Source organism: Protobothrops mucrosquamatus, unplaced genomic scaffold, assembly GCF_001527695.2.
Source record: "Protobothrops mucrosquamatus isolate PMUCROS unplaced genomic scaffold, P.Mucros_1.0 scaffold359, whole genome shotgun sequence".
Lineage (NCBI taxonomy): Eukaryota > Metazoa > Chordata > Lepidosauria > Squamata > Viperidae > Protobothrops > Protobothrops mucrosquamatus.
Window position 1 is genome coordinate 272,734 of NW_015386694.1, and position 26,404 is coordinate 299,137.

Here is a 26,404-nt window from a genome sequence, read left to right on the forward strand (position 1 = left end):
AAAAAAAAATCATTTAAAAAAAGTTGCCTAGAATATATTTTCTTTAACAAAAAGTATCAATTTGTTCTGCATTAATAAAATAGAGAGAGAGCTGTACCTATATTATTTTAACCCACTGGCTTAGGAAAAAGAAAGTCAATAATAATAATCAGCCTAACATACATACAGTATGTGTGTAATTTACATTGATAAATGAATGCCGCTAGTTGAGATAGAAAAGTGACTATCAAACACATTTGGATTTACAAATAATAATATATATTCTCACCATAAAAGCTGTATCTGCGTGTATTCATAAAACTTCATGAAGATAACAAACAGGAACTATCAAAATGCATCTATATTGCACAGCCATGTTTTCTGAACACTTATCTATTCAGAAACAGCTTATCACTGGGGAAACCTATGAAAACAGTTTCTGCTTTTTTTTATGGAAGACAAGCCAAAATCTTACCTGCAAGTGATGTATTTTGGTTTCATTACTTCGCAGCATTTCCTTCTGTCTCTCAATTTCTATTTCAAAACTACAAATTTGATTATGTAAAGTTTGTATGCTCTTGTTCTTTTCCAAGCTTTCATTCTGGAGCATGGCCACCTGAAAAAAAAAATCTACAATTATTCCTCCAAATGTGGAAAAGCTTCAGCTATCTCTCATGGTCAATGGATTACAAAAGAAGTAAGATGGTGATAATTGTGTCATCCTGCTTTGTCTCATAAACAAAATAAACCTACTGGGGATTTGTTCTGTGGCCAGGACTGAAGCTATTATATATGTAGTAATTAAGTGAAACTACAAATGATGAAAGCCAAACTCACCCTGTAATATTTTTATGAATGAAATCACACAAAGGAAAAAATGAAAGAGGGAAAGGCTTTGTTGATATTCCCTGAAAGTAATCAATCCATGCTTTTGTTTCCTTAAAATTCTTAGCCAACTTTCTAGACTTTTGAACAGTTTCATAAAAGACTGCTAACTAATACATTTTATTCACAGCATGCATCACCCACGAAAACTTGTACATGGTTCATCAGTGTTTTTCCTTCCCTAAAAATATCTTGCACCTGGAATTCAGCCCTCGTCTTGCCAAAAGCACATTCTATATATTTGAAACTGAGAGCAGCTAGAAAAAAATGTCCATGTAAAACACACCTTATTGCAAACTGCTAAGGATAAACATCTATGATCCATCCAACATGGCACTGGCTATCAACAGTAAAAACACACCAAGATAGACAAACATCCGTTTTTCTACCATCAGTAATTAAACTGTGTAAGATCAACTAACCCTTTTTTGTTTAAAAAAAGAGAGGGTGCTCTCCCAACACCTTGCTCTGGAACCCAAACAGTATTTGCAGAATGTTGAACTATAAGAAACACAGAAACACAATGAAGATGTATGCCCAGGCATAGCAAAACTCTAAAAAGTATATTTAGCTTACTACCTACAGTTTCAGAGTCAGCTTCAGGCAGATCAGGTAACCTGCCAAGGTGGTATCACGCAAGTAGCATTCACCATTCCAGAAGTACTATTTTATATTCATTTTAGGTTCTCCTGCTAATCTCACCTCTATGAATAAGTGTTTATCTTAGAATTCTCTCAGGGACTAACCCAGTATACCTGTTCATATATTCTAGTTGAAGATGACAAAGCAACAACATAATATCAAAGGCAATAAAATTTGCAAGAGATGAGATGATTCCTAACTATTTTAGAAAGGATGCATATAAAGATATTCAGATTCTGCATTGGTACTTGTTGCATGTAACATGGTGCTGGAATCTGTAACCCTTTAGATATTTTTTACTGATTATTGGACTATATTGCCTTGGGCAGCTGGCCCTTGGAATCTAACAGGTCCCCAAATGTGCATACCATAACATAATAACCTGTATCGTTTTTCTTATTATGTCTATTTATTAAGACAACCCATATAACAGAATGTTTCAAGCTTCTCACATAACAATTCCCCCCCCCCCCAAAACTGGTGCTTTCCAGATGTTTTGACCAATTCTCATCAAAGGCCATGCTACCTACAAATCACTTTGGAGTTGAAATCCAACATAACTAGATCAAAAGAAAGGTTATTTTGAAATAAATATTACATAAAGCTTTATTAAAGATGAGAATCAAGTTCAAATTTCACTTCAGATTATCAATATCAACACTTGAAAACCAGTCTAATTTTCTTTTAACAAGGCACTAGCATCACACTTCTGAAAAAAAAAGAATTGAATCTGTAACTTGTTTCTACCCCTAGAAAATATTTTCCAACAAAAATGGCAAAGTCCACGTTTCTGAAGAAACTATTGTTTAATTGCAGTTTATACGTGTCAAGTCCTAGGGCTGTTCTTTTGAGTCAGATTCAAAGGCAAAAGATGTTTCAGAATATGTATCTGCAACTCCTTAAACTAAGCACATTTTTCTCAGGATTGTGAAGGAACAGCTAGCTATGCACTACTGGGAAAAGATAAATCTGCTTTAAGCTACTGCAGATGGATATGGCAAGGGCATCCTCACAAACTCCAAATCACATGCATGCCCTTTATTTGAACAGTTGTGTTAGATGTCACTTCTACCTTTGAGCCATCCTGGACAAAAAACATTGTTTTTATATATTTCCTATTATCTTATTGAGATATTCTAGGTTTATAGAACACTAGAACAACTGTACTTTGGTGAGGTAGGATTGTTAATTTTGCATACAGTGAAGATCTCTTATGCCATCACTCCATTTTGTCTGTTTTTCTTGGAACAAAGACAAACCATTTAATCAGAAATAGCACAACAGAAGCACAACTCTCTAAAAACATGAATGTTCTCTGGCATTTCTCTTGTTAGTTGGGGATAGGGACAGAGTAGAAAAGAAAATAATTCCAGTATCTGCAGTGATGCTCATTCCTTCTCTTTGAAATGCTTAAGGCATTGTGAGAACACACTCAAATGTTTCAGACATCTGCATGGGCACTAGTGATTTTGAGAAGTGCACAAATAAACATTAAATTGATTTAGCTAACATCTTGAATACTACAATTTAAATAGCAAATACTGACTTCTTCTGTTATTAGGATGCAAGAAAGCTAACATCATGATTGGTGGGTTTATTTCACTTGTTATATAACATAGGAATACTGATAATGTATATTGTATATAGTATATAATGTATATAGTGTAATGTTAAAAATGTGTATCCTGGAGTGTACTATATTTATTATAATTCTGTTTGGGGGGAGCAAAGGAGAAAGAACAAGAAGAAAAAGGACTGGAGTGAAACTATTATAGATAAGTTTAAGTATACAATTTCATGATCCATCAAGTAGAATAAACCTTAACTTTGCAATAAAATATAGCAGAAATTAATTCTGTGAATAATGCATTATGATTCTATGAGCAATTAAAAAAACCAGAAATTTTCTAGCACAGCCTCTGTTAGAGATTGTTAATGATAAATTGTAAATGATAAAAGTCTTCAGCTCTATTATTAAAAGTCCCCAACTCCTTTCTTTATGAGATGAACCCAATGGGAAATATTTTATGAGAAGCATCCAGCTAAAAGCACAATATGAATATGCCATTGATTCATGAAAAAACTATTTCAATGTTTATTTTTAACTATGAGGCAGTTTAGTTTGGATTTGCTCTTAAAGTCATTTCATTGCCTTTGAAACTGAAGAGTACTTAGATAACCACTCCAAATTCCAGAATTTTACCTGTGCTCCATTAGTAAAATATATTAAATAGGAAAGGTAATGTGAGCAGGAGATGTACCTTATTTTCTAGACAATTACTCCACTCTTTCAATAAGTCTACATGCTGCACTGCTGAGGTGGCTTCATGTGCTTTAACTTGCTGGTTTGTTCCCTGTGACAAAGAATATATTTTAGCCAGCTTCATTTCTTAGCAAACCTACACTAAAGTATAGCATTAGCCCATCTACAATTGAACAATATTATATATTAGCCCACTGATGCATTTTCAAACATATTACTAGAGACCTATTTACTGGAGTACAGATAAAAACACAGATTCAACTTTGTAATAATTAGTGATGTACCAAAAATTCTTGAAAATTTAAAAACATAACAACTACGTTATCATTATTTCAAATCACATTTCAGAATCTTCATCTAACTGAAGGTTACGTAGTAAATTTTTTAACAGTAAAATGTTCCACAAATGGTACTCTATAGCAAATAATTATCTCAAAAAGTGGCAAAAACCCTGACTTCCTATAGTGTTGCCAATATTTCTTTAAAGAATTATGACCATCCAGTCATTCTCAGTTAAACCATCTCTTCCTTTGATTGTTTTACTACGCAAATGTTAAGTTCCCTTATCCTTACAATAAACTTCCCTGGGGAAGCATCCTATATTAAAACCAAATAATGGGTGCTGGGCAATCTTCCATCTTTGTACATGGCTATATGGAAATGGGTAGGGTTTCACCCCAGTAAAACTGGAGTTATCCATTTAAGATAATTTACAAGAGATTCAGTCAGACAAACAAAAAATGTTTTACAAAGCCACCGTTATATGATATGACAGACATCAACGTAAAGGGAGTCTAGACAAATTCATAGTTAATAAACTCATCAATGACAATTATATACCACCTTCTGTGGAAGAAAAGGAAAATATGATTTTTTCCTAGAAAAATCTAGTTGGTTTTGTAGTGATGAGATGACAAGACTACTGGCTCTGAGATGTTTGTATGATTTTAAAGTTCGATGGCAGCACAGCTGACTTTCACCAATCTCAAAAACTAAAGTATATTGGTGAAGGTCAGCAGATCTGAGACTATAAGCTTGGAGGGAGGGACATCTTACAAGAAGGCAGTGACAAATTATATCACTACTGTTGTTACGAAAACTACACGGATATGTCCATGAAGTCATAAAAATTGTGTTTTAACTCAATTACCTTCTTTCCATGACTGAATAACAGAAATGACAGGCAGATAGACATTATTAACAGTGTGGTTTTAAGGGCAATAGTTGTAGCAGTCATTTTCTTAGTTATATTAAAGTTCCACAGACTGGTAGATTAAAATTTCTAGGTTATCAAAATGCTTTTATACAGAGACAAGCAGTTTCAGCTGAATAGACTGAAATGAAAACAGTCAGACCCAATTCAAATACCCCCAGAAATAGTAGCACTGCCTGATCTAACAAAATAAAATTCCCTACTCTAAAGAATGTACAGAACACTTCAGTGCTGTTAGACACAATATAGCTCAGCATCTTATATAATTAAATAAGAAATTATAGTATAGAGTACTTAAGGAAGACTGTATTTGCCATCCCTTTCTGTCATACTTTTAGTATATATGTCATTTTGATAAAGAATTATTATGTAGAATGTTGCAAATGTATCCTTATAAATGTCACTATGTACATTGTGTTTAATATATTCAAACTATATGTAAACACATATATATTCAAACACACAACATAAAAATAAAGAAGGAACAGGAAGCAATGCTTACATAACAGACTATTTCTTCTTAGAGCAATTGTGTTATATGCAAACCACTTAATGTTTTGATTTTACCACTCAGTGCCATTTGGTGTCTAGAGAGCCTTTTAGAAGAAAATAGTTTATTTCTCTTGTTACTTCTTACTGATCTTATAGCATCGCTACATGGAAATATAGTCCAACTTTAAACAGTGAGAATGATAGCTCTATAAGGAACTTGGATTACACTACCCTTCCTTCCCAAAATATTGAAAAGTGTTAAACTATGGGGGGACAAAGGATTTTGTGGATTCAACATTAGATTTTAAAAGTGGCAGTTAATATTCAAATAAATAAAGTTAAACCACAAGTCACAAGCCTGCAAGGTAGATTAAAAATAAAAGAAGACATGCAAGGATTTTATTTCAGTGAGCTACTCTTTACCCCATCCTTTTTAATATAACTCTCTTGTTGGAATTTAACACTGATATCAAAGAAGCAATTTACAGAAAAACATGTACTGCACAAATTTAAAATACATACATAAAAAAGAACCCATCTTCTACTATACTAATTTGTTTTTGCCGATTTAATTTTTATTGTCAAAAGTTAGACAACAAGTCTGTTCACACTTACAATATCATTGTTACCAGATTTGTACTGGGCTAATATGTTTAGTTTTCTTGAACACAATCCACTAAACTCTGAATCTATATGGAATACATATCTAAGCGAAATTCACAACAGCGGAAGTTATAGAAGTTTTTAGCCTGTTATGGATTTGATTCCACTCAAACAGGAAGAATTGAAATGTTTCTTTTCTAAAGAAAAAAAATGGATTGCTGAAACAGCTGAAATAATTACAGTCTGCTTTCTTGAATTAAAAAAATGTGTCTTGCATATTCTAAATTTGATATTCAAAACTCTTTAAACCATTTAAATTTCTAAAGTATGAAAAAAGAAAAGAAAAAGGACATTACTGTAAATCTAATATGAAGCTTTTAATCACTCAAGCAACTGGATGCATTCTCTCTTCATGGATAACAAGAGACATCAAGTCCAGTCCAGAGAGTTATTAATAATATTTTCTTATTGCAGACTTTCATCAAGTATATAAATCATTATATACTGACCTGAAAAGTGCAGCCATAACGCTTAAAACTACAGGTACTTGGGGCATTAATACATTCTGACAAATGTGCATTCAACTGTAATAGGAAAAAAATGTGAGTTTTTTTGGGGGGATGGAAAATGTATGCATAATAAGATTAAAAATATATAGGGGATGCAATATAAGTTTGCACTGTGGTTAATTTGTTTTAGTTTGTTTTAAAACCATGTGTTCATATTACCTCCAGTTGTACTTGAGAGTATACACATACACATGTAATCACAGGAACATTCCAGTAGAATATACAAATTGACACATTTACAGTGAAACCTAATCAAATAATCATTTCAGCTAATTTCAAAAGGATTTCAGTGTGTTTTTATCAAAAAGCCAATTTTTCAAGAGGCACATTAAATAACCTTGTGGGCCAATCGTTCCGGATAGAGGTTTCACTGTATTAATGCACATCCTTCCCCATCAGGCCGCCTCCCAAATTTTTAATTCAAAACAAATTTTCATGCAAAATTCCAGTGATAAGAAAATAGAACATTTTGACAGAGACTTTAAACAAATATTGCATGAAACAAACATATACATTTGTAAATTAAAATTTATATTTACTAAAACAGCACATAGAAATAAAAGTTGCTTAAGTAACTACATGTTGTTTCACACTGTTTATATATATATATATATATAAATTATCCTAATAGCTAAGAGCAGTAGATATAAGATAGGAAAAATTCAAATACTAAAGGAATGGTTTTTATTATTCCACAAAGAGCTTTTAGATCCTCTAAAGCAAGGGTATCAAACGGTTGCATCATACGGAAGCCGCGTCCACCCCAGCTCTGGAAATGCGAAAAAACTCACGATATGTCGTGACACATCACGTAACGCAGTGAGTTTGACACCCGTGCTCTAAAGCATCACTGAATACTGACTACACTGAAATCTTGGCTGCCTTATACAATGTCGTGATCTCAAACATTCCTTGTTCCTCAACCCTCTGCTTGCAACCAATGGAGATATGACTCAGGATCATGGAGTCCATAAAATCTCCACAGCTCAGCTTCCTGTTTATGGCATATAATAGATGCACGAGAAAAAACAGTTTTAGATTACTATATAGCATCAGAGTAAGAATAACTGCAGGTAACATAGGATATGCTATTTTTATAAAGATTAAGAATTTTTTTTAAGATACTATAGAAATTGAGGGGGGGGGGGGAAATCCAAGAAATGCAACTTCCTAATTTTTAAATAAAGAACAACAGCCAATCCATACTTCTTAAAAAGTAATTCTTTAAAATTGAATAATATCATCCTAGAGAAAAATCTAAGTGTAAAGAGAATGGTACAAATTCATTTTCCTGAACAAAAATCTAGGAATTATTTTTCCTTCCAGATCTCACAATTTTGCTTGGTCAATTTCATAGAACGAAAGCCATCTCCATTTTTTATGCAATCATACCCCCTGTACTACACTTATTTTTTGGCTGGAGTTTTCATATTAGTGGGAGATTTTCAAAACAGTGGAAGAGATTACTATTTCACTGTTGGCAAATCAGGTGACTTAGCAATAAAATAGAGCCATATTAATTAGCTATTCTGCTATTTCAGAAAATTTTAGATAAACTTTCTTTACAATTTAAACTCAATAAAGTTTTCCCACAAAAGTATAACCTCAGCTATGATATTGGTTCATAAGCTTTATTCAACTGTAATGATTTTTCTGAATTTATTAAATAATCTAGACATTACTTGCTCATTACAAAACCTGATCAATCATTTATAGGGGTTTCCAACCTTGGCTGGCTGAGCAATTTTGGGAGTTGAAGTCCATAAGTCTATTTCTGACAAAAATCTATTTCCCACTCAGTACTGAAATCACCAAATCTTATTAACTTTAGTGTAAATACTAAGAATTGTGGGATGTTTATTCTACACATAGTTCAAATACATCTTCTGAATAGTTCCCTCCCTGCTTCAAACCTGTTTCCATTGGGTCGGTAGACCTCTAATAAATGTTCTATCAAAAGAAGACATCCATATTAATTTCAGACCAATAAATACCAATAAACTCATCATATCATCATAATTTTTTCTAATTAGCATCAATGAATATGATTATAGTTATACACACTGAAGGTGAGGCATCACATTACTTCAATCAGTAATGCAAGGCATCACCATTCATTTGAACTGCAAAGAAAAATTGCTTGGCAGGGTATAGAATGCTAAATCATCTACCCAAATTTCTCCTCTAGCACTTTTTTTAAACCCAGGACAGTTTTGGAGTTCATTTGGAAAAGAAATTTGGGAATAAAATGACTAAAAAGGACTGGAGAAGTATTGCCAAGGTATGATTAATATATCTCCTGCACTGATTTTTGCTCAAACCAAAACAAACAAACAAAAAAACTCTCCATCTCTAAAGGTAATTTTAAAATTTCATTTCAGTCAGACTTTTTATCCTGTATGACTGAGTCCTCTTTATTGCAGGATGTAGGTATTTGGGCTAGATATTACATTATATTACATGTATATTACTTTAGCTTCCAGTTCAAATAGCTTCTCAAATCAAAGAGACTATTGGAAGAAATAAATACAAGTTTGTATGTTACTTTCTTAGAAATATTGTGCCCTCATGATTGATTGATTAATGTAAGTTATAAGGAAAAGACCACAGATTATGAACTGAGTTGTTCATGTCAGCTTAACAGTCTAATGGCTCTAAACTTACCAAGCAATTACACAATTCCTAAAATTTCCTATACTACCTATTCATTAGAAAGAACAAACAGGTTTTTCTGATACCTGCGATAATAATGAGTTTTAATGCAGCATATACCATGTTTTCCCCAAAATAAGCCCTAGCTTGATTTTATATGTGTACCTAATATAAGCCCTAACCCCAAAATAAGCCCTAGTTAAGACCCTGCCCACTCCGTCCCCGTCTAGTTGTACGAGATGGGGCAAGGTGCACATGTAAAAATCAAGCTTGGGCAGGAGTGGGGGGGGGTCGAGCTGCCCCATGCACCCCATACTCACTTACCTCAGGACCACCGCACCCTGACACCTATCGCACAGCTGCCTTACTTCTGCTGCTGTTTGCGACCACTTGTGGCAGGAGGCCACATAGCACGTTGCGCCAGTGCCACTGGCGCAACGTGCCAGGCTGCCATGTGATGCATTGTGCTACGAGCGGCGACACCAGCACGATGTGCCACACGGTGTCCTGCCATGAGCAGCGGCACTGGCACCAGGGACTAGGTAGCCTCCTGCCGCAAGTGGTGACATCAGTATGATGTGCCACATGGCCTCCTGCCGCAAGTGGCACCAATGCAGCCTGCTGCGAGCAACCGCAGAAGTCAGTTGGCAGTGCGACAGGTTCGGGGTGTGGGAGGCCTGTCTGCGGGTAAGACATCCCCCGAAAATAAGATTTAATGTCTCTTTTGGAGGCAAAAAAATATAAGACTGGATCTTATTTTCGGGAAAACACAGTATTAAGGGTAAAGGGAAAAAATTGCTGCAAGCATTGAATATTTTTGTTTACTTATTTATTTAAGAAAACTGCAGCACTATATTCTGGGAGTTTAGAAATACCTTTAAAGTTAAAGGTAATAGAAAGACTGTTTCCCTTGTTTTTCAAATGTATTGGAGCTGCTTCTGGCAAATTTCTTACATGCTATTTTAACAAAAACATTCTGCAGCAACTAATATAATACAGCATGTTATCTGATTTTATAAACAGCTCTGCAATATGATTTTTTACCTCTTTTCTGAGGAGTGCTGAAACGCTGCACTGATGAGGACATGTAACCATAACACAAGGACAGTCTGCATCTTCATGTTTCTAAGAAAACAATAGGAAAAATCATGTCATGTACTTATACATTCATAATCACTTGTACTGGACAAAAAAAATGGCGAAGAAGTTATTTCTTAAAACAAATAACATGAATTTATAACCTGTCAATATAATTTATTTTTATGACTGAAATATCTGCCTTTTAGAGATGCACAAAATGTTTCTTCCTCCAACCTCCCATTTCAAGTGTTCCAAGTTTGAACAAAATGTACATTATATTGAGTTCTATTATCTGGAAGTAAATGTGCACGAATGATCTTATGCTGACATAATTTTTTAATAATGCATTTTTCTTGTTAGTTGTGCAGCAAGGGTGTGTGTGTGCGTACACACATGTGATGATGTATGATATACATACATATCACTTTTTAATGTGTATGTGCACATCTATATATTGTAAACACAACACTTGATTGCAGCACAGTGATGTTAAATTTTTATAGAACAAAAATGAAGTGGGTACTCAATAATAATTCATTCAAGTAATCTATTCCTAACAACTATCTGACCAGCCAGGCTTCTGTAGATTTTACAGGGTCTTGATCACTGCTACTGTTAATATGCCCATCAACTGCATAATGAAATGAATGCAGAATATTGATCTCTTTATGCTGATGATGGACCTCTGTGAGGTTCCTCAACTAACCGAAGATTGAATGAGTCTCTACGGAGAACCCTAGAAATGATTTGATTCATCCTATAGCAGAGAGTTTTAAAACACTGGATTTTTCTGCAACTTTGCCATCCTACTTATTTCTGCAGCATTGTGATAAAAAGAAAATAACAAGGCTATTTCCTATTGGTTCATTTGGAGCTTGAAACACTCCATATTTGGCTCTAAGCTTTTTTTCAATAGGATGTAGGCAGCACAGAATGTTTCAAGCAGGGTTTTGTTTCCAAGCTTGAAGTAAAACACAACTAGGCTGATTTTTCATATTTGAGAATTTAATATAAAATTTAGACTTTTGAAGGCTACAGGCATGTATTTGTCCCACCAAAACCCCAAAATCTGCAAAGAAGATTTGCAAAGATCTGCAAAGAAACAAGGTTTTAATACTGCTGCTATGGTAATCAAAGTCACAACTAGCAGATGCAATCAGGTATCAGGTTGATAAAAGTTGCCCTTCCCAACATACAGTTGTATGTTATTTTAAATTAATTTTTAAAAAATCAGTGCCAAGGATACAAGTCTCTAGAAGAGTTATTATTCATTGAATTGAAAATCTTCAATATAACTGGGATTTCTTACTTTGCAGAACATGTAGAAGTTAGAAATGTCTGAATTATCAAAAGCAGAAAAACATAAAAGCTTATTTGTATAACTTTCATTCCATCCCCCAGTCCTGTACAGCTTCCTTCCTCCCTCTTCATTTTGAAGCCTTGGAATTTGTGACTGTAAGAAAAAAATCAGTTGGTTTCCTCTATTGTCTGAGAACTCCCTCTCACCCATGTAAAATGATTTGAGAAAAAATGGTATAACTTTCTGTTATTTTCCCCAAATATAGCCATTGAGCACTCCTTATTAGATCCAACAGAATGAAAGATTTAAGAAATCTGAATTCCCAAATGTTCCAAATGAAGCTCATATGTTGCAGCATCATTTCTTAGGGCATATGCTTCCCAGTTTGTAAACTATTTAGAAGACTTTCAAATTACAGCCTCTGGACCCTATACTTGGAGAGATTGCTATCCAAATCATGGTTATCTATTTGAAATAATCATATAAAAATATTCCTCCACTTTTCAATCAAGGCAATAAAAGTGACCTTAAGAGACTTCAGCCTTTTGGACTTTTTCCATTCAATCCCATTTTCTAGGCTGCTAATTGTAATGAATGAGAAACAATGGAGAAAAGGGTGCATTGTTATTATATTAAGTGTGTGCATATGGCACTGAATGAGCTGTCTGTCTTAAAGGCTCCCAGATTCTTCAAAAGACCTTATTCACCATAGATACCTTCCTGAAAAGTTGTTTTGCTTTCTAAGAAGACATACTTACTTGTATCATAATGATTGGTACTTGGCTTTTACAGTATTTACATGTTGTTTCCCGATAGTTACAGTTTTTTTCTATATGATCTGGTAAATCTTTTCTCAGTATTTTTTCTTTACAATCAGTACGAGGACATGGAAGTTCTTCAAAGAGACAGTCATTTCTTAGATGTGTCTGAAACCAACAACACCAGGTCACCAATACACTAAATGTAATAGATTTAGTTTATTTATCAATTTAAAGATAATGAATCTTGTTAACTTTATTTAGCAATTTTGCAAGAAATTCAAAATATTTTTCCTCCTTGTTTTATCTTTGGCATAAAGTATAAGTTAATATTATATTAACAGCTGAGAAAAAACACAAAAACCTGGTTGCCAATAAATTTGCCACCCAGAAGTTGGAAACATCTGACTTCTTGCAGCAGTAATGCTAAAATATGATACAGGTAGTCCTTGACTTACAACAGTTCATTTAGTGACCCAAGTTACAACAGCACTGAAAAAAGTGACTTATGACTGTTGTTCACGCTTACAACCGTTGCAACATCCCCAAAGTTGTGTGAGCAAAATTCAGTCGCTTGGCAACCGATTCATATTTATGATGGTTGCAGTGCTCCATGATCATCATTTGTGACCTTCAGACAAGCAAAGTCAATGGGGAAGCCAGATTCACTTAACAACCGTGTGATTAACTTAACAACTGCAGTGATTCACTTAAATGTGGCAAGAAAGGTTGTACAATGGGGTAAAATTCTCTTTAAAAGTGTCTCACTTAGCAACAGAAATGTTGGACTCAATTATGGTTGTAAGTTGAGGACTATTGTATTAACTTCAAAACACTGACAGAGGTACCTACCAAAGTTTATTGGGTTGGAGTACTTAAGAATTTAGTATCCAACAATAGTAAATTTCTCTATGTTTTTATATTTTTAGTTGCCAGTCTATTATTTTTTAATATGTGATCATGTAGTTAAATCAGATAACATTTTATAAATACTACCTGCTACTCATAGTTTCAGTTTTCTTTGGCTTGGTGGATTTAAACAGAGAGGTCAGAATTTGCACATATTCACTAATAAGTCTATTCTATCTATTGTTGTACTATCTGAACAAAAAAACAACAACAAAAACTTGTGCATTACATTCATATACTTCAAAACACACTTTATTTGAAAACACGAATGTCTAAATGTTTTGATTGAGCTTTTGGAACAACATTTGGAGAAATGCAAAATCTGACTCTGTATTTCTCATCTTCATAGTAACCTTCAAGTGCAGATTAAGTACCTTTGTTCAGTTGGAAGCCAATGTTTACCACATGCAGTTGTATATAATAATAATAATAATAATAATAATAATAATAATAATAATAATAATAATAATAATAATAATAATAATAATAATAATAATAATAATAAGTAGTAGTAGTAGTAGTAGTAGTAGTAGTAGTAGTAGTAGTTGGAAGGGACCTTGGAGATCATTTAGTCCAACCTCCTGCTCAGGCAGGAAATCCTATACCATTACAGACAAATGGCTGTCCAGTCTCTTCTTAAAAACTTCCAGTATTGGAGCATTCACCGCTTCTGGAGGCAGGTTGTTCCACTGGTTAATTGTTCTAACTGTCAGGAAGTTTCTCCTTAGTTCTAGGTTGCTTCTCTCCTTGATTAGTTTCCATCCGTTGCTTCTTGTCCTGCCCTCAGGCGCTTTGGAGAATAGCTTGACTCCCTCTTCTTTGTGGCAGCCCCTGAGATATTGGAACACTGCTATCATGTCACCCCTCGTTCTTCTCTTCATTAAACTAGACATACCCAATTCCAGCAACCATTCCTTATATGTTTTAGCCTCCAGTCCCCTAATCATCTTTGTTGCTCTTCTCTGTACTCTTTCTAGTATCTCAACATCTTTTTTACATCATGATGATCAAAACTGGATGCAAGTTTTGGTGGCCTTATCAAGGCATTGTAAAGTGGTATTAATAAATACTTCACGTGATTCTATCCTTCTGTTATTGCAGCCTAGCACTGTGTTGACTTTTTTGGCAGCTACAGCACACTGCTGGCTTATAATTAAATGATTGTCCACTAGGACTCCAAGATCCCTCTCACAGTTAACTACTATTGAGCAAGGTACCACCTATACTATACTTATACATTTGGTTTTTCTTGCCTAAATGTAGAACCCTATTTTTTTCACCACTGAATTTCATTTTATTAGATAGCACCCAGTGTTCAAGTCTGTCAAGATCCTTCTGTATCTTAAGCCTATTTTCTGGAGTGTTGGCTATTCCTGCCAGCTTGGTGTCGTCTGCAAATTTGATGAGTTCCCCATCTATCCCCTCGTCCAAATCGTTGATGAAGATGTTGAAGAGCACTGGGCCTAGAACAGAACCCTGGGGCACCCTACTACACACTTCCCTCACCTAGATGCAGTTCCATTGAGGACCACATGCTGAGTACGGCCGGTCAGCCAGCTACAAATCCATCTGGTGGTGATGCTGTCTAACCCACATTTTTCTATCTTATTAGGTAGTAGGTTGTGATCTACTTTATCAAATGCCTTACTGAAGTCCAAGTAAATTATATTCCTCTGGTCCACTAATTTTGTCACTTGGTCAAAGAATGCAATAAGATTTGTCTGGCATGATCTGTTTTTGACAAACCCATGTTGGCTTTTAGTAATGACTTTGTTTGCCTCTAGTGTTCGCTGATTCGTTGTTTGATTATCTTTTCCAGAATTCCAGAATATGAGAAGGCTTTCTCCGGTATTATTATATGAATAGATATCCTGTACACAGATGATATTTGAGCAATTTTCTGAGGGCTTATCTGAATTGTTTGAATGGTGACTACTCTTTATTACTGCATGCTTGAATTTACTATACTCTAGAGCAATAGGCCTGCTACCAGCATTGTTAAAAAAAGTAGCATTGGTCCTTAAGAACTATACAAGTCACTCACTTTACCCTCTAAATAAATCACTTTAGTCACAATCTATTCATATAACAATACATCGTAACTAGAGAAGAACAAAGTTTTCCGCTGAAGTCTTCAATCAGAGTATCGATAACTGAATAATCTAAATTTTAAAAATCTTACTTTATCTATGTGTATAAATGATCTGCCATTTTGCACAACAATAAGCCTTTAAAAAGATACTAAACAAATATACTCTCCCTAGCTATATAAAGTTTAGAAACCTTGGTCTAGAGCAGACATGTCAAACTTGCGATGTCATGTGACGTCGCACAACGTATCAGGATGGTTTTGCCATTGCCGGCAATGGGGTGGGCGCGGCTTCTGGATGACGCATCCGACCCGCGGGCTGGCAGTTTGACACCCCTGGTCTAGAGACTTAGCCTACTTCATACATGTATGTAACTTAGGTTCAGTTAACTCCACAAATCATATAATCCGCCATTCAGTGATGAAAGAAGAGGAAGAGACAAAAACATATTGGAAGGTTTTCAACTACTTACCAGCAACTGTCCCAAGGTCAGTTGATCTCGACAACCTTTATTTTCATTTCTGCAGAATATCTGAAGTGCTAGAAGCTCCCTTCGACAGCAATTATCTTTAAATATCTAGAATTAACAGATATTTAATAGAGTTTTAATTGCAATGATGATCTAAAAGTTTATCATTTTGACACTAACCAGCTTGATGCAAATAACTACACTCTGATAAATGGCTCAATAAACTTATCTTAGAGAATTAAAATAAATAAACATACATTCACATGAAATCTGAGAAACTATTTCAGAACTTTTTTTTATGAATTAAGAAATTTTGACAGCAACTACTACAAACGGACAATACAAGAACGTCTTCACTTTTCTTTGCACAGCAAGATGTATTCGTGTAAAGTCTGAATTAGTTTGAAAAAAACCCTCAAATAGACTACATTGTACTATAGAATATTTGCCCTGATCAATTTTTTTTAATTGGCAGTATCTTAAAGTACATGAAAATTATACATAAGAACAGTTCTTCATTTTATAGTAAAAGGAAGAAGATTGGCAGTTCCTAAATATGGTAAATAAATAAGTTAAATAAAAAATGTTGAATAATAATAATAATAATAATAATAATAATTAATAATAATAATAATAAAGTTGGAAGGGACCTTGGAGGTCATCTAGTCCAACCCCCTGCTTAGGCAGGAAACCCTATACCATTTCAGACAAATGGCTGTCCAGTCTCTTCTTAAAAACTTCCAGTGTTGGAGCATTCACAGCTTCTGGAGGCAGGTTGTTCCACTGATTAATTGTTCTAACTGTCAGGCAATTTCTCCTTAGTTCTAAGGTGCTTCTCTCTTTGATTAGTTTCCATCCCTTGCTTCTTATCCTGCCTTCAGGAGCTTTGAAGAATAACTTGACCCCCTCTTCTATGTGGCAGCCCCTGAGATGTTGGAACACTGCTATCATGTCCCCCCTTGTCCTTCTCTTCATTAAACTAGACATACCCAATTCGAGCAACCGTTCCTTATATGTTTTAGCCTCCAGTCCCCTAATCATCTTTGTTGCTCTTGTCTGTACTCTTTCTAGAGTCTCAACATCTTTTTTACATTGTGGTGACCAAAACTTGGTGCAGTATTCCAAGTGTGGCCTTACCAAGGCATTGTAAAGTGGTATTAACAGTTCACGTGATCTTGATTCTATCCCTCTAATTAATGTAGCCTAGCACTGTGTTGGCTTTTTTGGCAGCTGCAACACAATTTTTGACCCAGTCCAAAAAATCAGAAAATGAACAAACACCCCATTTTAACCATTAAAAACTGCAATTACATTTTTTTCACATTACATTTAAGATTGATTGGTACAGATTTTTCTTTAAACAAAAAAAAATTGCAGTCCAAGGAAATCTTTAGTAACCTTTAAGGCTATCTGTGTACTTCCAACTTTTATTAATATCAACTATAGTAGAGAACCATAATTCAATAGAAATTGGATATACCACTTCTTCTCTCCTACCTGCTTGTTACCTATCAAGGAGTTGGGTGATGACAACACATCTTTCAACTCTAGGATTAACTGCTAGACCATAATACTATTTATATAGCTGTAGATTGATTTTGAATGGTTCCAACGGTTCTCTCGGTTCATAGCTGCAAAGTATACAGCTGAGGCAAATTGTATTTCCCAGGACTGTCTACTCTCAACTGATTGGAACACATATGGACACAAAACATATAAGGTGAGTTTAGATTATCTATACAAAAGCAGACCGTATGTCAATGCTTACTGTTTTTAAAGTAGATTCTATGAGACAATAAAAACAGCTATAAAGAATAATAAAGATCTGTCACAAATGACTAAGGAGCAGAGAAATGAGCAAGATAACAAGACTTTGCACTAAACCAGAGGTCTCCAACCCCCAGTCCGTGGACCAGTAGCGGGCTGCGGCATGCCAGCAACCGGTCCGCACAAACAAGCAAAGCCCCATCTGTGGGATGCAGGCAGCACACAAAACCACGCACTCTCTGGTCTGTGGAAAAGCCTTTCTCCACGGAACCAGTCCCTGGTGCCCAAAAGGTTGGGGACCTCAGCACTAAATAATTTTCTATATGATGAATGCTACACGACCAGTTCAATTTGAGGTCCAGCTAAAAAAGTATATAAAGGAAGAGATCAAGCAGGTAAAATCAGAATTAATAGCATAGAAGAGCAGTTCAGGCACTGAAGTAGTATCTAATTTCTAAAGCACTCAAATATTTTGTTATACAGTAGTAGAACATTAACATTTGGATTTGATTTTTCAGCAAAGAAACATGGGTTAAATGATATTTACTTTCAGTTGCCAGAATTTGATTTTAACTCTTCTTTAAAATGAAAAAGAGTACACACTTTCTAGCAGTGCAAAATGCAATTGGTCATGTCTACTCAGTGGACCCTCCAATCACCTTCTGAATATCAGCTGGAGGATATTACAGGAAATGTATAATACTTTTGAGTCTGTCAGTGAGTTTTCTGATAGTATTTGTTTGGCCAATATTGTAAAGAGCAAACTGAACTATAGCCGCCCCAATCTATTATCCTCCAAATGTAGTACGTGTGCAACTGCCAGGATTCCCAAGACTGCAGTTTCTTCGGGCTATATATGCAGTACAACTAAAGGCACCAAACTGGGCAAGGATACTGGACTTTATATGCTTCCTCATTTTAAGTTCTTCAATATTTTCCCATTCATGTGTGCATGCCATGTATATTCACATAATGCAAAGCAGCTTCCTTATGGAAGAGCAGGCAAACATATATCTATTTCTGGTGGCCCTAGTGTTAAATGTCTTTCCCCCCTTCTGTCTCTGGGGATTCAACATTTATCTTTGGCTACCTGCATGTGTGTGTATATATGAACTTCTCTTCATGGACATTGTCAGAGAAAATGTTTGTATTGCAGATGTAGACAATTGAGCACCATTCAATGTTATAAAAGACCTCAAAAAAGGAACTTATGAGTGGATTTGAAGTTCCAACTTCTGGGGCCCTCCCATAGTCATGTGACTGCATTTTTGAAACCCAGCAACCAGCCAGCATTTATGGCCATTTGCAGCATTTCATGGTCACATGACCATGAATTACTAAGTTTTTTTTCCCTGGAAACCAGCATTTACTTTGAATTTCTGAGGAAAAAAATGCCTCATAGTGAACAATGGGGTTTGCTTAATGCCCACCACAAAAAAGGTTGTAAAACTGGGTGCGGTTACAAGGAGACCCACTTTATGTCCATCACAACTTAACAACCAAAATTGCAGACTCAATTATGATTATAAGTCGAAGACTACCTGTATTTAGTTAAAAATAAGTCTATAGTCCACCTTGTTATTATTCATTTGTGTAAATCATTGTAAAAATAAAATGGCACGTGCTATTTCCAGCCCATTGAATGAGTGAAACTTTAGGAAAAGCAATGGGGGGAAAACCAAAAGAATTCAACAAGATCTGTTCATTCAAGAACTGCATTAATAAAAATTCTATAGTAAGAAATGCAGAGATTCATTTACATAGGACAAAACCTTTTCTAATTTGAGTTATATAGTTACATGGATTTTCAAAGTATAACCAAAGCAAAATATTGTTATGCTAGTAATGGTAACAGTAGCAAAGCAAAATTGCAAGATTATGGGGGGAAATTATACCTTATCCTTCACTATTGTGTCTTGACATGCTGTACATTTTGGACTTGTGGAACTAGAAGAGAAAAAAAAACCTTGATTTTAGATTATAAATTGTTTGTAGAGATATAATTACCGATAGAGGGGGGGGGAGACAAATCAGAATATGGAAATAAGAAATTATTTAGAGATGAGAGCATTAATGTTAACAACAATCAGGTGTGTACGTTGATAGAGAGACCAAGAAGAGAGACACAAAGCAAAGAGAGACTAGACTGGAGCCATATTAATGTAGATTTTGATTTATGCAATTCAGGACACATTTTTATAAACACAACTGCTTCATTGTTCTAGGGTGCCTACACATAAATCACAGGTTCTCTTTGTGACCCTTATGGGAGCCCATAGGCTTAGGTATAACTTTCTTGGCATCTGCCAGGGTACCTGTTCCACCAATTTTCTACATTTTGTATTTAAAAGTAAATAAATAGGAAGCAAAACATCAATCTCAAATACAATCTGTATTTGCAGCAATATCTTTGGGTCCCAGAGAGGTCTATTTTATTCTTGGAAAATAAAAATGTAGTGTTTTAGCTGAAGTATGCCATTGGTCTGAAAAGAAAGAGAATTAAGCTGAGGTGGTAGTTATCAACAGAAGAGATTAGAAGAAGTGAGAAGGAAACAACTTTACTAGTTTGCCTTCTGTTACATAGATTTTTTTATGATTGTCATGTCCATTTTTTAAGAGAACCCCTAAAATCCACTCAAAATTCCAAATCTGCCCATCAGCTGAAAGGGATGAGAGACCCTGACTTGATCTTACACTACAAATGGTTTGGAAAAAATATAACATTTCATACTTATTAGACAGTGCATTCACAAGTTCAAGGCCAAATTCTTGCATAGTGCGTGGACAACCAAGGTTTTGCCGTGGCATTTGTTTAAAATAGAGCAATAATTGTTACAATACTATACTGAATTGTTTGTCTAACATTTGAATGTCAGCTATCATCATTACAGTTCTTGACCATTTTAATCAAATTGAAACCTTATATTTTAAAAGCAACAGTTCTGCACTGGCTGAATTTTTTTTCTTTATTGTTTGTTCCTCTGGTACAAGTACAATGCTACAAACTACATTCTGCAGCAGACCAAATAGCAGAAAGGTGTCATCATTTTCTAGTCCGTGCTGAATCTACTCCAGTGGCGTGTCTGTTCTCTCCAACTGCTCTGTCGTAGAGATTACTAAGCAGTAGTCATCACTGAAAAATCATCGGTAGTTCTTGTATTTATATCCTCAAATGACCCAAAGAATTTCTAAAGCCTCACAGCTTCATCACTGAATGCCAATATATAAACCAGAAATGGGGGGGGGGGGAGAGAACTACGCACAATTCTGAAAATCATCATTATGACACATCTTTCATTTATTTCAATAGTTGTAAAATGAAAAAAAATACAATCATTGAAAATAATATTTTTAAAAGCCACTACATGTAAACCAACAATGCAGGAGAATGCTAGGTACTAAAATTGCCATAAACCCTTTTGTTCTTTATATATTTTATATATTTAAATTTACTTTTATTTATTATTTCCTGACAGAAAATATTTTGGTAATATACCAATGCTAAACATTTTATATCAGAAAATGATCAGATAGAAAATTGTAATACACAATGACTTTTATCAGGAAAAGTCAGTAAGATGCATGTCTGATATCTGCATATTAAGGATATATCAAGGAGGATCTAAAGGTATCTAAAATCTGTGCAGTGAGCCTAACAGCAGCAATTTGTAATTAGAAACTACCTAGAACAATAATTCAACCAGAGCCACTATAAAAGCCTTCAATTTGTTTTGTTCTACACATATGTAAAAATCACATTGCTATTTTCTGTTCATTCAACAATTATGAACATTTCAATTTTATGGCCTCACTGCATCATTTCAAACTCCTATAAATTTTGTATCAACCATACCATCACACACATGCAATTTAAAATTAAATTATTTCTTAGATACTTCATCACTATCTTATTTGGGGGGGGAAGAGCTCAAATGCTCTTTTGCAGATAACACTCTTTAAATATTGTATCACAGATACAAATAATCAGAGCAATAATTTATATTTAATATCACATATGCATTCTAAGGCTCTCTGGAAGCAATTAAAATTAGAAAAGTTTTCAAGTGTAGCATAACATTAGAGGAATATTTCTCATCCTTGGCAATATAAGATGTATGGACCTCTACTTCCAGAATTCCCCAGGTAGTTATGGGAAATCTGAGAATTAAATCCACACATCTTACAGTTGCCAAGATTGAGAATCTTTGCATTGGGGGAATCTCATCTTTTTCTGAGTTAAAAAATGATGTACTTATTAATTTATATTAAATTTATATGAGTAGTGGATTTCTCAATACAAACCTAACCTATGTTTACTCTGAATTGTATCTCAGTCTTTCTGCAAGTACCTAATGCATACAGTATTGTTATTTAATGTGTCAATTGCAAGTAAACAGCAAAGAAAGAATTGAGATACAGGTTTAAAATCCTAATTTTTTTAAAATCCAGTTCAATGAAGAATGACTAACCTCAACAGAGAACTCATGCAGGTCTCACAATAGCGATGCCCACATTCTGTCTGTCTTGGATTACACAAGATAAGATGACATTTTTCACATTTGTATTTGTCTTCGACTGCATTCACAAATTTTTCCTTGTAACCACCTTGTTCTGGTACATAAATGGATGGGATAGGGTGGCGATCAGGATTTGCCTTCTGCTGTATTGTTTCCACTAAGACTGGAAGATCTGCTTTCTTGCTTGCATCCATGTTGGAATTAATAAATACTATAAAGAAAACATATGTATGCTCAATAATTAAACATATTAAGAATAAAACAAAGCATAATCTTTTATTTATATAATTCATATGAAAATGAATGCACAGATCACACTTGCATTTGCTTGAAATCATACTACTTCCTCCTATGGGCCAATCCATGGATAAGGCTTAATCCTCAATGATTCCTCATCAAGTAACCACCTACCACCTCAAACTTAACATTTTTCAATTGAGTTCATTCATACCAACCTGTTGAAATAGAATTTCTAGTAGACATAGTGAATACCAATATTTTTTCAACTTGTTCATCCTTACAGCTCCTAAGTATTAGGATCATTAATAGTCACAGGGAGGAGCAATGCATATCTTGCATATCTGCACTGAGAATAAAACAATGAAGTTAAGGAACTGGAACATTTTAGCTCTCAGTGGACTATGGCAGAAACCTGTGACCTGGTTACCTCTTGTTTATATTTGTGCAAAACCTTAAATCCTTTGCTTCTGCCTATTTCTGCACTTTATCAACTCAAAATACCTTAGTCTTGGATCAAGACTAGCCAGTTCCTCAAAGGCAACATAGTGATACTGTCTTATAACTGACAGCTAAAGAGTATATATTACATCTGCTGCCATCTCATCCTTCTCAACAGCATTAGCTGTCCCTCTGTTTCCAGTCAGGTAAACTTTCCCAACTGTACTTTAAATCACATTTCAGGGTAAGAGGATAGACACAACAAATATATCCCTTATATCAGTGGTGGTGAACCTATGGCACGGGTGCCAAGGCGGCACTCGGAGCCCTCTCTGTGGGCACACGTGCCGTTGCCCCAGCTTTGCCTCCCCCCGTGATCCCCTCCTCACCAGTAGCCCTCCAGGAGAAGATTCGCCCCCGAGCATGGCCCACAAGGAACAGTGCAGCCAAGGACATGGCAGCTAGGCAGCGTAGACAAGACTGCCCTCATGTCCCATCATGCATAGTTGATGCTGCGGGGCGTGGGCAGAGGGCGTGGCTGCCATGGCGCTGCTGGGTGATCTGTGGTGGGCCCTGGAGGTGGTGAGTGGCCCTACGGGCAGGCGGGGTGGGGTGGGGTAGGGGGTGGAGTGGGGGTGGGGCCAGTTTTGGGGCACTCGGTCTCTAAAAGGTTCGCCATCACTGCCTTATATCCTTATGAGTTCAAGTTTCTTGATTTTTATTGTCTTTCTTGAAATTCACATGAATTATTCCTGCCACTAAGCTTAGAATGATTCATCTACTCCTCTTTTTTAACTAGTTCCAACATTTTGAATAACATTGCAATGCCAATGTGCACATATTCCACAAAATCAGAGTTTACATCAGTGGTATTTAATCCTTCCAGAAAAATTCTGTCACCTTAGTAAAAGCAAAAGGGGAAACTAATGCATCCACAGCTTTCTCTCAGACATGTCACATGTCTTATTTTGTATTACAACCATAAGTACATCCAAAACAATGTTTGCTATATCAAATATGTACACAATATATCTCAGTTCTATAAAACCAGCTGTAATGAGGCTTTCTGTTAAATCGCTTTCTGATTCTTGGCAAATCTATGGCCCACATTTTCCAGTCTTGTATGGTTTCTTTAAATTGTTTTATGCTCTGGCTGGTATCAGCTTTGATGGCATCTAACATCGTGTTTTATGGCAGCTTCTTTCTTTTACCACTGACCATTCTGAGTATAATGAATGGCCTTTTCCAATGAATTGATTATACGTCATGGCAAAAATAAGTAAGATGGAATTTTGTGATTTTGCCTTCCAGTGAGATGTCTGATTTTATACACTCCTGTACTTACTTGTCACCTTTCTGTGCAAGGAATGCACAGGACCTTCTCCAACATCATAGCCTGATTGAGTCAAATTTCCTCCTATCCAGCTTTGCTCCAACTTTCACAACCATAACTAGTTATGGAGCACACAATAGTGCATATTAATCTGCATTTATTTGCCAGCCTGATGTCCTTGATTTTCCATGCTTGATTTATATTCATCAATGTTGGGTGACACAGTGCAATTGTATACTTTATTTCTGGACTACATTCCCTACTTTGAACAATTTGTGATCCTAGGAAAGTGAATTCTTGCATACATTCAATTTCTTCACTGCCAATTGTTATTTAGACATTTGTAGTTTTTATACTGCTCATAAGTTTTGTCCTTTTTATATTCAGGAAGAGGCCAAATGTCTAGCTTCTTTTTTAATATTTTTGATCAGATATTACAGGCCTTCTTTGGTTTCTGAGAAGAGTTTGTCTTTAGCATATTAAAGATTATTGATGTTCCTTCTTTCAATCTTTACTCTGATTTTTAATTCTTCAAGTTCCAGTGTCATCACGATCACTTTGGCATACAAGTTGAATGAAAAAGATGAAAAAATGCAACCTTGCAGCACTCCTTTCTCTTTTTTGAATCAGTCAGTGTGTCCATAGGACGTTCACAGACACTTCCTGATTTGTGTACATGAAGTGCACAAATGTGGTGCACCAACTTGATCAGATGTGTTGGCACCCCAGGTCTTCTAGGGCTCTCCACAGCTTGTCATGATCAATACAATCTAAGGCTTTCTTGTAGTCAATAAATAGATGTAGATGTTCTTTTGATATTCTTCAGATTTTTCCATGCTCCAGCATAGATTTGCAATATGGATAATGAAACTAGCTTGAGCTTCAGGTAAGACCCTTTTGATGATCAGATACTGTATAGTGCCAGATATTGTTGTATGATCTTAAGGAGAATCTGGCTAGAGTATCAGATAAGGACAAGTGTGTGCTAATTAGAAAATTCTTAAAGTTACTGTTTTTTGGCAATGGACAAAGACTGATCGTTTCCAATTCTGTGGCCATGTGTTCTTTCCCCAAATTTTCTGGCACAAAGCTATGATGGATATGGATGGTGCAGCCATCAGCAATTCTGAAGGGATGGTTCAATATTTTGGACCTTTTTGTTTAGCAACTGGATCACTGCCCACATGACGTTTTCCTAAAGGATGGCTGGTCCTATTTCTGCATCCCTTTCTTCATCGTCCTTGGGAAGTTGGGTCTCTTTGTTGCAGGCATAAAGTTCTTCTGTATATTCTTGCCATCTGTTCTTGACACTTATGTTCAGGAAGAGGCCTTGTTTTTGAAGATGTTTTTATGAGCATCAAATGGTGTACCATTTACTAAAACCAGGTGTACAATGGCACAATTTCATATTCTAACAAAGTATTCAAAATTTATATGTATTTAAAATGAACCAGATTAAAAGTTATTTAGTTTGGGATTTAACTGGTAATACATAGTAAGAGTAGCAAAAAGTTAAAACATGGTTACAACATGGAAACAGTTAGAGGAACAATGGTATGGTAATCACATCCTTAAAATTGCTCATTTTGACATTAATTAATTTACTATTGATCAATAAATCAGAACTAAAATTTATTCTTAAGCTTTGATGTTCTATCTACATTCAGTTTTTCCAGTTTACTTTTCCTTCATGTGAAACAAACATTCTAAGATTCACTGATTTTCTAATCATTCACTAGGATCTGGGACGTAACATAAAAAAGGCTGTATGTTTGGTCATAGATTTAGTATTTGTTGACTATTCCAATTCATGCAGCCCTGGGCCGTGTTACAAAAAGCAGAAATGAAAAAAGGAAAAAAAGTAATACAAAAATAAAATACAAAATTAAATAAATATAAGTATAATGATGACCTAGAATCAATCAGAATCAAAGGCACAGTGAAATAAAATAGACTTGAGAATTTGAGGAAGGAAGGGGCCCAGCATATCTCCAGGATATGCTGGGCCCTCTCCAGTCGGGCTTCAGGCCGGGATACAGCACGGAAACGGCATTGGTCACGTTGGTGAATGATCTCTGGAGGGCCCGGGACAGGGGTTATTCCTCTGTCCTAGTTCTTTTGGACCTCTCAGCGGCTTTTGATACTGTGGACCACAGTATCATGCTGCGGCGTTTGGGTGAGTTGGGAGTGGGAGGCACTGTTATG

General features: G+C 35.4%; 1 protein-coding gene across 1 annotated transcript in view; it reads right to left on the reverse strand.

The window, feature by feature from the left end:
• Window positions 1-26,404, reverse strand: part of TRAF3 (TNF receptor associated factor 3) — a 41,522-nt gene that overhangs the window by 6,055 nt on the left and 9,063 nt on the right. Inside the window, exons 2-9 of the mRNA XM_015815659.1 lie at window positions 22,141-22,399; window positions 19,567-19,618; window positions 15,908-16,012; window positions 12,437-12,604; window positions 10,343-10,423; window positions 6,587-6,661; window positions 3,768-3,860; window positions 455-595 (exon numbers count right to left, since the gene is read on the reverse strand). Of these exons, the coding sequence (XP_015671145.1) occupies window positions 455-595; window positions 3,768-3,860; window positions 6,587-6,661; window positions 10,343-10,423; window positions 12,437-12,604; window positions 15,908-16,012; window positions 19,567-19,618; window positions 22,141-22,382 (957 nt within the window). The 5' untranslated portion in view covers window positions 22,383-22,399. The remainder of the gene's footprint in view (window positions 1-454; window positions 596-3,767; window positions 3,861-6,586; window positions 6,662-10,342; window positions 10,424-12,436; window positions 12,605-15,907; window positions 16,013-19,566; window positions 19,619-22,140; window positions 22,400-26,404) is intronic.